The sequence below is a fragment of the Castor canadensis genome, chromosome 3 (genome assembly GCF_047511655.1).
Source record: "Castor canadensis chromosome 3, mCasCan1.hap1v2, whole genome shotgun sequence".
NCBI lineage: Eukaryota > Metazoa > Chordata > Mammalia > Rodentia > Castoridae > Castor > Castor canadensis.
Genome location: NC_133388.1, coordinates 80,538,829 through 80,551,987, shown reverse-complemented (window position 1 = coordinate 80,551,987; position 13,159 = coordinate 80,538,829). Strand labels below are relative to the sequence as shown.

At 48.2% G+C, this 13,159-nt stretch overlaps 1 protein-coding gene across 2 annotated transcripts; it reads right to left on the bottom strand.

The window, feature by feature from the left end:
* Positions 1–2: 2 nt before the first annotated feature.
* On the bottom strand, positions 3–13,025 carry Rnf31 (ring finger protein 31). 2 transcript variants are annotated; one of them, XM_020162935.2, is made up of 21 exons: positions 12,119–13,025; positions 11,889–12,035; positions 11,585–11,740; positions 11,316–11,366; positions 11,148–11,223; positions 9,923–10,100; positions 9,026–9,413; positions 8,574–8,861; positions 7,825–8,073; positions 7,533–7,718; positions 7,211–7,417; positions 4,952–5,125; positions 4,771–4,869; positions 4,388–4,477; positions 2,590–2,704; positions 2,357–2,475; positions 2,011–2,124; positions 1,798–1,855; positions 724–820; positions 248–416; positions 3–138 (listed from the first exon to the last, which is right to left on the bottom strand). In XM_020162935.2, exons 1-21 carry the CDS (start codon positions 12,305–12,307, stop codon positions 85–87), a joined length of 3,204 nt encoding a protein of 1,067 aa, XP_020018524.1. In that variant the 5' UTR covers positions 12,308–13,025; the 3' UTR covers positions 3–84. The 2 variants fall into 2 exon arrangements, with proteins under 2 accessions (XP_020018524.1, XP_020018523.1); XM_020162934.2 differs by having other exon boundaries at positions 8,574–8,864; positions 12,119–13,024.
* Positions 13,026–13,159: the final 134 nt, after the last annotated feature.

The window sequence follows — 13,159 nt, the reverse complement described above, 5'->3', positions numbered from 1 at the left end:
GGCAATAAGATGCCTCTTTATTGGTGCTGGAGCTGTTTCTGAGCAAACAGGACTGTGGGACCTTAACAGGACCCTTGCCCTCAGCTACTTCCTCCTGCGGGGGATACTCTGTCCCAAGGGCATCTCTTCCATCAGCTTCTGCAGGAGAGAAAGGATAATGATACTGGAAGCCTGGAGTTCAGAAACAGGCTGTGATAGGTGACTTCAGGAGGATGGAGTCACAGGTAAGGCTGGGTAAAGACGTTACCTTTAACAAGCGGGCTTGGTAGGCAGCGGGATCCTCTCCAGCCAATGGCTGGGGGTGTATGTGCAGGTAGCGTTCAGTGGCTGTCTCCAGCTCCTCCACCTCATACAGGGTTGCTGGGTCTAATGAATGGGCATTGATGAGGCTCACAAGATATTCTTTGTAGTGTGCCCTGGGGAGATAAGGGAGCAGAGTATTTTTCTGCTGGCTAATATTAACTGAGTACGCCTAGCACCTTTCTGGGCATCAGGATTCTTAGACAAACAAGACTAACACCACCTGCGTGTTGTACTTACAGGCACAAGCAGGTATATGCTGCCTGCTATCACCCATCCATGTCCTTACCCAGAGAGCCTCCTCCCTCCCACTCATTACAGGACCTACTGTTCCCAGAGACTCACCTTAGTACCTGGACATGCCCTCACCACTACTATCCTTCTACCCCTAATACCATGCTCCAAGTCCTGACTGGTACTCACTGGCAGAGGCCAGCATAGCCAGGTGGAGTTTCCTTGCCACAAGCTTCATCCCTGAGCCCATTGGGAACCTCTTTCTGCTCCATCACTCGGCAGCCACCTAAGGGTAACGGAAGAAAGGAATTCTTTGTTGGGAGGAAGCCACTGACCACAAAGCCCCTGGAGTACAAGGATATATCCATGGAACATGGGGAGGCAGCCTCCAGGGAAGGAACTTAGCACAGGAACTCCGGCTCTATGTTGGTTGAGGTACATAGAGACACCATCAGCAGCAGATCACCCTTAATACAGAGGCAGGGAGTCTGCTGCCCCTACTTTTATACAGCCTGGCTTTTGGCCCATAATCACATACTCCCTTGAGACAGCACAACTAGTTGTTATTTAGCTCCTGTTTGGTTAACTTATTCTTCTGTGGTAGTGGAGATTAAACTAGGGCCTCAAGCTTGCTAAGCAAGAGCTCTACCACTTGAGCCACATCCCCAGTCATGGTTATTTTCTATCTAGATGGCGAGAAGTAGGCTAGGGTAGAATCTTATGTCATACTTTTCTGTTGTCTTAGTAGAAATTTAAACTAAATTTACTTGCTACTGCAAGTAGCAGGTCTCATTAAATACAATTAATGAATCATAATCATTTGAGAATGTGAAAAGAAACTCAGCGTTAAGGGCCAATCACTTTAATGATACCTTAGGTAAAATATCTTAACCACAAAGTGGATATTACTGCCCTCATTTTATGGAGGAACAAACAGGACCTGAGGAGGTGAATTTGCCAAAGGGCATACAACCCTCCTTTTTTTTTTTTTCCGGCAGGACTAGGGTTTGACCTTAAGGCTTTGAGCTTGCAAAGCAGGTGCTTGAACCACACTTCCAGTCCATTTTGCTCTGGTTATTTTGGAGATGGGGTCTCATGAACTATTGGTCTGGGGTTGACCTCGAACCAAGAGGTCTAATCCCAGGTAGCTGGGATTAGAGATGTGAGCCACCAGTGCTTGGCACAAGTCTCCTCTTTTTACCCGCCACACAGTGGGAGCCCAGTACATCATCTCCCCTTCCTGGAGGCTTGTCTGACACTTACCTCCAGGGACTGCCCGGGCCCCAGCTGGAGGCTCTGTATTAAACATGACGTTATTGTCCTGAGGAAGGGCAGAGACATATGGGCGTTATATTCCCCTTGATGCAGCCACTGTTGTACTTCCTAGCAGACAGCCTTTTCCATTCTTGCCCACCCTGGACCCTGCCTCCTTCTCCTGCACAGCCTGTAAACCCAGGGGGCCTGGCCACTCCTGACCTGTAGCAGCTTCTGGAGTCGGACAGCAGTCCAATCCCGTAAGTAGAAGAGACAATCTCGAGGGTGGTGGCCATGGAGGGACTTTTTCACCCTACAGTTAGGGTCTGGACATTTCTGTCCAGATGGGAATGGGAAAGTTGAAAACTGTTAGGGTACTGGACTTGCAGGAACCCCTGCATGAAGGGCAGAGGGGTGGTGAGAGATGGAGATTTTAATATTGAATAATCCGGAGTAAGCAAAGGAGGAAAAGAGGACAGAGCAAGGTGTTTTATATCCTAGACATCCCCCTCTCAAACACAATGGCAGCCCCTGACCCTTGTTACCCTTTCCCATTCCCTGAGCTCACATTCTTGGCATAAAAGGCATTGTAGCAGCCGCTGCAGAACTGGTGTCGGCACTGGGTGCAGTGAAAGTGCATGCAGCCTCCTCGGGCCAGTGCATATGAGAACTTGCACTTGGGACAGTCTGTAAAGGATAAGAGGTCTTGGCTAGAACTGCTGTTGCAACTCAAAGGCCTCAGTAAGAGAGCCACTGTAAATGACAGATACTGGGCAGACAGGCCAAGTGGGGCGGCCTTACCAATACCATTTTCCTGAAGATACATTGCCAGGCCCTGGGCCTGGTATTCTGGATCATTGGTGCGTTTCCAGTTCTGGAAATCCTCACAACTCCGTCCTCGGTGCTGCTCCTCCCACTGTCAGAAGGAAAGCAGGCTTTGTATGGAAGCTCTCTGCCATGTCCTGGCCTCTTCACTCACATCCAGAATCTTTAGTTTATGACACTGCCATCCACTGTCTGTGCAAATCCTAAAACTAAGGGGCCATCTTGGGTTTTCATTTCCTCACACCTCATATTCATTTAAGTCTTGTTTTCACTATCCAAACCTGTCTCAACTATCCCTTTTCTTTATCTCTACTATCATCTTACTCCAGGCCATTGTCAGATCTTGCTTTAGCTGTTTAAATTACTAGTTTCTCTGCTTCCACTTCCACTTCCCTACTCCTATTCTCCCTCATGCAGCCAAAAGACCTTTCAAAGTGGAAGTTGGGGAACTTTAACAGTATTGGTAGTATGCTAGTTCTGAGGTATGGTGGCAGGGAGTTAAGTATTCACTTTATCATGTTTTATGACATACATGCAAGTTTTCTGGTACCCAACATTAAACCTCTTAAAATTTAAATAAGATAGTGCTTAGTCTCAGAATGAAAAGCAAAACCTACCATAAGGCCTCAATGGCTTCTGATCTGGCAGCTAGCTCTTCTCCAATTGCCTGTCAGTCCCACCTTGATCTCAAGGCTCCAGCCACACAACACTTTTTCTGACTTTAGCCTTTTCATGAGTTGTTTTTTCTATCTCAAATATTCTCTACATGGCTGGCTTCTTCTTAACTTTCAGGCCTGAGTTTAAATGAAAGCATTTTAGGCCAGGCATGGTGGTACACGCTCAAAATACCAGCTACTCAGGAGAAGGAGATAGGAAGACTGTGGTCTGAGGTCAGCCTAGACAAAAGTATGAGACCCTATCTGAAAAACAAACTAAAACCAAAAGGACTGGGGCCCTGAGTTCAAACTCCAGTACTGGTTAAAAAAAAAAAAGAAAAGAAAAAACATTTTAGAGATTTGTGTGATCCCTCTATCTTTAATAGGTCCATGGTGTTATTCTTTATCTCAGATTTCTACTTGCTTTCTTCAGAGAACTTGTGCCTATGGACAATTATTTTCTCCCTCCCCTTCCTTTCCTTCCTCTACTCCCTTCCTTTTCTTTCTTCTTTCCCTCCTTTTCCCTCCCTTTTTCCCTATCTCCTTGTGCCTGGCTCCCTACCTAGTATGCTCTTTAAGTTCAGAGCTCATGTCTGTTTTGCCCTCTAGTACACTCCCTGAATCTAACACTATACTTGGTAGTACCTTAGGAAATGTTTCTTTTTTTTAAATAATTTTTTATAAGAATATATATTCATTGTACGGGAGGGATTCATCGTGACATGTGTTATATCACTCCCACCATCTCTCCCGTTTAATCCCCTTCCCACCCTACTTAAAGCAATTGGAAGAGGTTTCTTTGTTCTATTTCATATGGGCATACGAAGCCCATCCACCATATACCCTTCACCTTAATCTTCTTCATTCACCCTCCCCCCTTCTACTAGTATCCCCTTGACAGACACTGTACCTATTTTATAGTCCTGTCTTTTATTAATATTTAAGTCCATGTTCAAAGGGGTTTCTCAGTGTATCCCCACTGTGAGTATACTTTACTTTGGTTCATTCAACCCCTTCCATTACTCTCCCTTACTTCTTTACCTCCCATCTCCCATTTTTCAATAGTTTTCAATACATATAGCTTAGGAAATATTTCTGAAAGGATGAATGTGACTCACCTGACGCTTACAGCGCACACAAAAGGTCTGGTGACACTGGGGACATGTCGCCTCTAGCTGTTCACGTTCATAGATGAAGCCAAAGGAGCACTGTGAGTATAAGAACATAAAGCTATTTTTTTTCTTTTCAGTACTGGGGTTTGAACTCAGGGCCTACACTTTGAGCCATTCTACCAGCCCTATTTTTGTGATGGGTTTTTCGAGATAGGGTCTCAAGAACTATTTTCCTGGGCTGGCTTCAAACTGTGATCCTCCTGATCTCTGCCTCCAGAGTAGCTAGGATTACAGGTGTGAGTCACCAGCACCCAGCCACAAAGCTATCTGATGACTGACCTGGCATCAGCCCCTGCCCCATAGTCAGCTCTTTTGGTCAGGCTACTTACCTGAGCACACCATAAGAACTTGGGGTCCCGCATCAGCACACCCTCAGTCAGCTTCTTATGGAACAGTGCATAGGCATCTGGCTCTAGGCTCTCTCGGAGCTGGGGACAAGATGCAGAGACAATGGGTGGGTGGGGTTCCTGTTCAAAGCCTAAGGCACCTGAACCCTAGAGGCTGAAGTACCTGGATATCAAGGGTGGAAAAGTAGCTGAGTAATTGTGTGTCATCAGTGAGGTCAGGACGACCACAGGCAGGGCACGCCATGTCTGTGATGTGCTTTTCCTTCAAGGCAATGGTGAAGTGTTGGCGGAAGCAGTCAGGACAGATGGTGCACTCACAGGAAATCAGGGACTGCATCTATAGAGAGAGAGGGAAAAGGGAAAGGGAGCTCAAAAGGCACAGCTGCTGGCCCTGGAAAGAGTCAGTAGTCAGGTGTCCACTGAGAAACCAGAATCTAATTAACTGAGCAGGGGTTAATTAGAGTGCCAACCTCAAGTGCCCACAGATGCTAGGCAGATAACCCAAATGTCTGAAGACAGTCGAATGGAGGAAAATAGGCAATGGCAAGATCTAAAGTAAAAGGAACAGTGTCTCTAACAGCATCCACATTCAATTAAAGGCAAACATACAAACAACGTCTTGAAAAAGACAACACTACAGAGATGGACAGATTAGTGGTTTTTAGGTGAACAGTGGGGGAAGTTCACAACTATAGGAAGTAGCACAAGGTGGCTCCTTTGTGGCATGGACAGTCTGTATCTTTTTTTTTTTTTTGTCTCCAGGCTGGCCTCTAACTCCCAATTTTTTTGCCTCAGCTTCTTGAGTACCACCATAATAGCTACCATCTTTATCATGACTATGGTTATGGATATATAAATCTACAAATGGGATAAAATTGCAAAGAACTACACACACATACAAGTAAACAAAAAAAAAACAAGATCTATACTATAGTTAACACTGTCAATGTATATTTCTTAGTCTTAATATTGCACTATAATTATATGTCACATTAGGGAAAGGTGGATGAGGAGTTCATAGGACTCTCCTGTACTATTTTGCAACTTCCTGCAAATCTACAATTATCCTTAAACAAAAGGTAAAAACAAAACATACAGAGCCAACCTAACTAAACTGGACTGCTTTTGGCAAAAGAACTGTCACTTCTGACCTAGATTAAGTGGGGGCTCAGGGTCTGGTCCTACTAACTGGATATTTTGAAGATGATCAGTATTGTTTATTTATTTATTTATTTATTTTTGTTACGATAATGGTATTATAGCTATGTATTAAAACAGCATTTTACCTTTCAGAGATACACACTGAAATATTTATAAACTATGACACCTGAGATTTACTTCAAAATGATCCTCAGTGTGTGTAGATGAAGTAAAGATTGGCCATACACTGATAATTGCTGAAACTTGATGAGTGAGGATAGAGTGAGGATAGAGAGGTGGAGATGGGGTATAAGGGAACTCATTATACAATTTTTTTCCAGTATTCTACTCTGGTGTAGCTTGGATTTTGGGGTGGCAGTACTGGGGTTTGAACTCATGTTTGCAGTGAGGCACACTCTCAGCCCTACAGCTTGGTTCTTAAGTATTCCCTAAAGAGCCACATAATAAAGGCTTGCTCCTCAGGATGGTGCTATTAGGACATGGTAGAGCCTTCAGGAGGTGGGGCCTACTGAGAGATCTTTAGCTCAAGGGGCACACCTTTGAAGAAGACTGGGAGATCCTGGTATCTCTGTCTTCCTCTTTGGCTTCCTAACTATAAGGTGAGTGGTTTTGCTCTGCCTCATGTTCCCACTTGTGCCACCACAGGCCCAAAGAAATGGAGCCAACAGCTCACAGACTGAAACCTCTAGAACTGAAATGAACCAAAAAAAATCTTTTCTCTGTGTAAGCTGATTACCTCAGATATTTATTGTAGTAACAGAAAGCTAACTAACATAGTGTTTTAAATTTTCCATAATAAAACCTTTTTTTTTTTAAACTCAGGGCCTTGTGCTTGCTAAGCAGGCACTCTACTACTTGAACCATGCCCCCAGCCCTATAAAAACACATTTTTAAAATGGGGCAGGGGAGCCAGACACCAGTAGTTCACGCCTGTAATTCTAGCTACTTGGAAGGATCAGCCTGAACAAATAGTTCCTGAAACCCCATCCCCAAAAGAGGAAGAGCAAAATGGACTAGAGGTATCAAGCAGTAGAGTGCCTGCTTTACAAGTGTGAAGCTCTGAGTTCAAACCCTAGTCTTGCCAAAAATAAATCAATAGATAAATACAAAGGGACAGGGAAACATGTTCCTGTTCTCCCCTTCTCATAAGCCTTCAGAAGTATTTGAGCAACTGCAGAACAGAAGTCAGGGACAGAAAAAGGTAAGGTGAGGATTCAACGGTAACAGAATTTAAGACAAGGTATAGCGAGGAAGGGCTTACCCGGTTGCGGGGCAGGGCCCAACCACACACAGCACATTCCTGGGCAAGCAGACGACGTAGGAAGGCCCGATCCTGGCTGTGCCTCACAGCCTCTACCACATCCAACAACTCATAGTTCCTGGGTGTCTCCTGCAGTAGTGACAGTGCCAGCTCTGCCCGGCCCCAGCTGGGGAGTGTATAGACCGCCAAAAGCCGTCTGATCAGGCTCTGCAATGTCATTGAGGTAGAAAGAGAAGTGGCTGTCAGATCCCAGGGATCCTTCTCCTGAGTCTTCTTGTGCCCCTCTAATTGGGCTCTTGGGCACCTGGCCTCCCCCCAGTACCTGCTTGTCCGGCCCATCCCAGGAGGGGGTGGGCTCAGGGCCACTGTCCCAGAGGCGCTGGTGGAAGGGCTCTAGGCGCTGGCGCTGTAGCTCAGTCAGGGCCCGTGCCACATCACCCCCATGCTGGAATAATGCCTGAAGAGACCCTTCCTCAGGCCCAAAACCCAGGGACTGGAGCTCCTGCACCTGTGAATTTGAAGCAGAGAAAGGGAGTGAAGAGACAAAAGCAAGCAGGACAGAGTAAGAGACTCTATGACCCTCAACCCCATCCCACCTCCAGCTTAGCTGGTACCTTCCTCCTCCTGGTCCTCACACACTCCTCCACAGCTTCATCAAGGTTACCATGACGATCCAGCCAGGCTTTCCGGGCTTCCTGGCAGGAAAAGGCTCCCAGTCTGGGGTCCTGCTGTCCAGCCAGTTCAGCCACCATCTCCAGTACGTAGGGCAACTCTGAGTGCAACCACTGTAGGGGCACCTCGGTGCCTGAGTACTGTAGAGCTGAGAAGACTTCCTCTGGACAGGCACCTGCAGCTTCCCCTTCCTAAGGAACTCAGACAGAAGGCTCATCAGAAGGGCACCTTCCATCCACGCTCAGCCTGATCCAACACAGCAGAGTGGCTGAGCTCAGATATATTGATCATGAGACTAGTGCATAGCATATAACTGCCCTTTGGAAGTATTCAATTTTAGTCAGCTGCTGTTAACAGTGACAATTTTGGGGGAGGGGGGGCGGGGCAGGCAGCACTGAGGTTTGAACTCAGGCCTCAGGCTTGTTAGGCAGGCGCTCTTACTGCTTAGCTATTCTACCAGCCCTTTTTTTTGTGATGCGTTTTTCTGAGATAGCATCTCATGAACTATTTGCACAGGTTGGCTTTGAACCGTGATCCCCCTGATTTCTGCCTCCTGAGTAGCGAGGATTTCAGGCATGAGCCACCGGCACTCGGCTCCAATGACAAGTTTTATAAGAACTCCTATTAATAAGCTACAGCATCTTCCTTCCCCCACCAGCTCACCACCCCTCATTCCAGACCAAATCCTCACCCGGATCATGATTACAAGCTGGAGACCTTCCTCCCGCATCTTGTCTTGACGCTTTTTCTCAGGGTCTCCACAGGAACTGGGCAGAGGAGCACTGAGGCGTCGTGGGGGCCCAGGCTTTGGGAGTCCCTTTTCCAAAGCGCTGGCATAGGGCTGGGGGGCATGCTGTACTGGGATGGGGCTGCTGGTCCGGTTGCACATAGTACACACCCAGCCAGGGCCCGAGTTGCAGAAGGTACAGTGAATACAGTACCAGACTTGAGTCTGGGCAGAGGAGAGTAAAGTATCACCCTGCTGGGAAGGTAGAGAGAATTATACCACTGACTGAGTAGCAGAGGTTCATAATGGAAATATAGGGAATTGGGGGAACTAAAGGAAAATAGAGAACAGAGAAGTGGAGGATGACCTGAGGTTACAGGTGTAAATAAGAGCGAACAAGGCCAGGAACAGGTTACCTTAAGGGGCTGTGGGCAAATGCCAGCATCATGGGAATCCACCACCAAGCTGGGAGGCTGGGCTAGCCGAGGTCGCTCACATATGGCACATAACACAGCTGCTGCCTCATTCTCAAAGGTACAGCTCTGGCAGGCCCACCGGCCCCGTGCAAGCTCAGGTTCTAGGCCCCTAGTTTCTTGGGGACCCTCAATCCCCAGTCCCAACACCTTACAGCCTCTGGGCCAATCACAGGCCACACAGAGCACTGCCCAAGGCTCATTTAGCATGGCACATGCAGCACAGTGCCAGGGCAAATGGGCACTTGCAGGATCAGGGGAAGAAAGAGAGCTGTCTCCCAGGGCCAGCAAGGAGGTTGAGTGGGGCCGTGGTTGGGATGAAGCAGGTAAACTGTAATAGAAAAGGAGACATGGACTGCTTAGGTGGGAGCTAGTGCCTGGGTCCCTCACTCATGGGCATCTCCCATATCCTACGTAATGACATATGACTCTGGCCTTTGCACATGACAAGACAGGAAGTGTCCTTTCTGTCTGGAACACTTCCATACCCATAGTCTGTTCAACATTTAAATGACAGTTTATAATTCACTTCTTCCAGTTAGATATCCCTAACATAAGGCCTTAATTATACCTGATGTTTAAATACTACCAACTGATTGAGCTGATCCTTCAGATTAGACTGTACCCACTTAATAACTATTTGCACACTGTAATAATTTGCACACTATCTTACTGTGACTGCCACTTACTTGGTGTATATGTCTGTAATCTCTTTGAGAGTTGTGACTGATTGCCTATTCTCTAGTAAACAGTTTTTAACACAAAATTTGGCACATAATAGATATTCAATTGATCTTAAGGTCTCTTAATTTCACGTCTACCAAGAAGAAAGACTCTAACCTAGAGTTTAAGTGGGTGGCCTGGAGGGCCCCAGGCAAGGTCTGACGGAGATGATGAGCACGGGATGGGTGTCCATGGAACAAGAGGTCACAGGTTGGACATGAGGCCTGTTTACAGTCTGGGCAGTGCAGTGTGCCTGGGGCAGAGCCACAGAGAAAGCAGGGACCAGGAGTGGAGCCTGGAAAACAGGAGTTTTTTTTAGCCTGTATACCTATGTTTATTGTGGCACTATACACAATAGCCACAACATGGAATCAGCCTAGGTGTCTATCACAGGTGAATGGATTAAAAAGAAATACATAGCAATACACAGATATAATGGAATATTATTCAGGCGTAAAGAATGAAGTCTTGTTACTTACAGGAAAATGGATGGAAACAGAACACACCATATTAAGCAAAACAAGCCAGACAAAGAAAGACAAGTATCAACATTTTCTCCACATGTGGAAACTCTGGAATCATCTTTGTTACCATCTTTGTTCTGACAGCTTTGTTTTGGCAATGGGGATCCAACCCAGGGCCTCACACATGCTAGGCAAGTGCTCTAATACTAACCTATCTCCTCAGCCCCAGAACATTTTTCTTAAAAAGAGGAGGCTAAGGGGTGGGGCCGGGGGGGGGGGTTGGGAGAGGGGAGGTGGCTCAAACAATGTACACACATGTGAGTAAATGTAAAAATGATTAAAAAAACAAAAAAGACAAGGCTAAATCTAAATCTGCTATGGACTAGGGCAAATCACAAGACTACTTTTCAGCACATCTGGGCCCAACGAAACAATTTTAATTTCTTAAAAATTGCAAAGGAAGCCCGGCACCAGCGGCTCATACCTATAATCCTAGCTATTTGAGATGCTGAGATTGGGCGGATCATGCTTCAAGGCCAGCCTGGGCAGATAGATCGTGAGATCCCCACCTCCAAAATAACAAGGGCAAAAGTGGACTGGAATCATGGCTCAAGCAGTAGAGCACCTGTTTTGCAAGCATGAAGCCCTGAGTTCAAACCCCAGCCCCACCAAAAAAAAAAAAAAAAAAAAAAAAAGGGCTAGTGGAGTGGCTCAAGTGGTAGAGTGCCTGCCTAGCAAGCCTGAGGCCCTGAGTTCAAACTCCAGTACTGCACCCCCCCCTCAAAAAAGGTATAAAGAAAGATGCAAAAAGATAGTGGAAGGTCCCAAATTTTCATTAATATAGTTTACTACTCTGTCCCATGTAGGACCAATAATACCTGAGGCAGAAGGTGTGGTGAGGGGGCCAGGAGCAATCTCCCTCAGTAGGGGGTCAAACTCTGAAAGCTGCAGCAACTGAGGAAAAAAAGAGCAGAAAATGGGCAAGGGCTGGGGGGCACAGAGTCCCAAAATTCCTCTTCCCTTTGTTTAACAGCACTCTTTCTTACATCATCTTCTTTAAGCAGCTGCTCCAGTGCCTCCTGTCTTGGATGAGTATTCTGCAATAAGATTAAAAGAGTTCCCACCCAGAGCAAGGCTCTGGCGCTAAGCTCTGCTCCCCTAACATTCACAGGGAGAAGAACAGTAGCAGGAACGCCCAGACTGCTGCGTGGACTAGGCCCATGGTTCAGCAGCAATGGGGTCCTCCAATTGGCTTAAGTTAGTTCGGGCTCCCCTGCCTGGTAATTAAGACCTCAGGACTGGAGGAATATCTCACCTGCAACAGCAGGTTGAGCTCAGTCCGAAGCAGCATTACTTCCAGTGTGACTGTAGCAACTTGGTGCTCATTTGGTTCCTCCTGCCCTTCGGGGAAGCTCAATCCATCTGGCCTCTCTTCTGTATAGCCATACAATCGCAGCACATCCCGGCCCCCCTGCCACACATTCACAATCAATCACCAACCGGTAGGACCCTTTGGCAATAGGACCCGACCTCTCCCCATCCAACATGGCCTCAACCCCTTTCTAGCCAATTCCGGGTCTAGGTCTAGTCCCTCTTCCTATACGGTCTAAGGGTTTCACCTGCACAGCATCCACCGTGCTGCGAAAGACAGGGTTATTAAACTTCACACCGCGCCAGTAGCGGGGTCGCTGAGGGCTGAGAAGGTTGCGACCATATTTCTCCAGGATATTCAGGGCCGTGGACAGTGTGTTGAGGTAGTTTCGGGGCTGGGAGCAGTCAGAGAGCAGATGTGAGATCCCAGTCCTGGCCTCAGGACCTATGCCCCCTTCCAAGGCGGGCCTGGCCTCACCTCTCCATGCGCGTTGCAGCGGACCAGTCGTGCGGCATCCAGCTGCAGGTAGCGGGCGGCTGGTGGCAGAGAGGAGGCCAGTAGTGGCCGGAGTTGCTCCGGGGAAAACGCCTGCCCAGAATCCTTCCTCAAGGCGCTCGCCAGCTCCTCGCGGGCGGCCAGGAAGGCTCGCTCCTCCTCCCCCGGCATCCCGAGACAGGAGTCAGCCCCAGCCTCGCCGCCTGCCAGGACCCGGCGCAGGCTGCACCCCACCCGCCTGCGCCCGGCTTGGTAGTCAGACCCGCTCCACGCAGCCGCCGGGGGTCACTGAGCCTATGGTCACTCTCCTGCCCCTAGCCCAACGCCAGAATTAGCCGGGAACAGGAAGTACTAGGAAGGAGGGCGGGACTGTAACCCAGTTTCAGAGGAAGGGGAGGAGTTCAAAGTTAAAGAAGGGGGCGGTCAGGAAGCCAGGGGGTGTGGCCAAGAAAGGCGGCGGGGTTCCACCAATGAGGATGTAAATAGCTCCTGGCTCCTCCCTCAGCGCGTCCCAGCATTTTTCTTTAAAGAGCTCTTCCTCGCCTTACTCCTGACTAGCTCAGTTCTTTCCGCGAGGTCCTCCACGTGGAATTAGCCTATTTTGCTCAAAAGCCTTCTTCTCTTTATTCCAGTCATTGTGCTCTGCTCTGGTGCTCACCGGGGAAGTCCCACCTTACCGAGGACCCAACTCTGGCCGGCCTTAGACCTGTTCAAGCGCTTCCCGCCCCGACTCCTCCCTGTCCTAGGCAAGGCTTCCTCCTTGGGAAGTCCTCGCGCCTGCTCCCTTCCACATTCTGCTAGCCCTTGTCCGCCCCATTCGCTCGGATCCCTCTTGGTATCCTCCCCTTCTCGGGGAGCCTCACCTTTTCTCATTTTCTCCCACTCCTCTCGCCCCCCCTCCCTAGCCTTCCCCGGGACGGTCCTCGCTATAAGCCCCGCCCCTCTCCGAGGGACAGCCGCTGTTCCAGTCTCTGCAGTCCCACTCTCCCTAGTCCCGCCCTCGGACAGCCTCGGGGCTGGTGA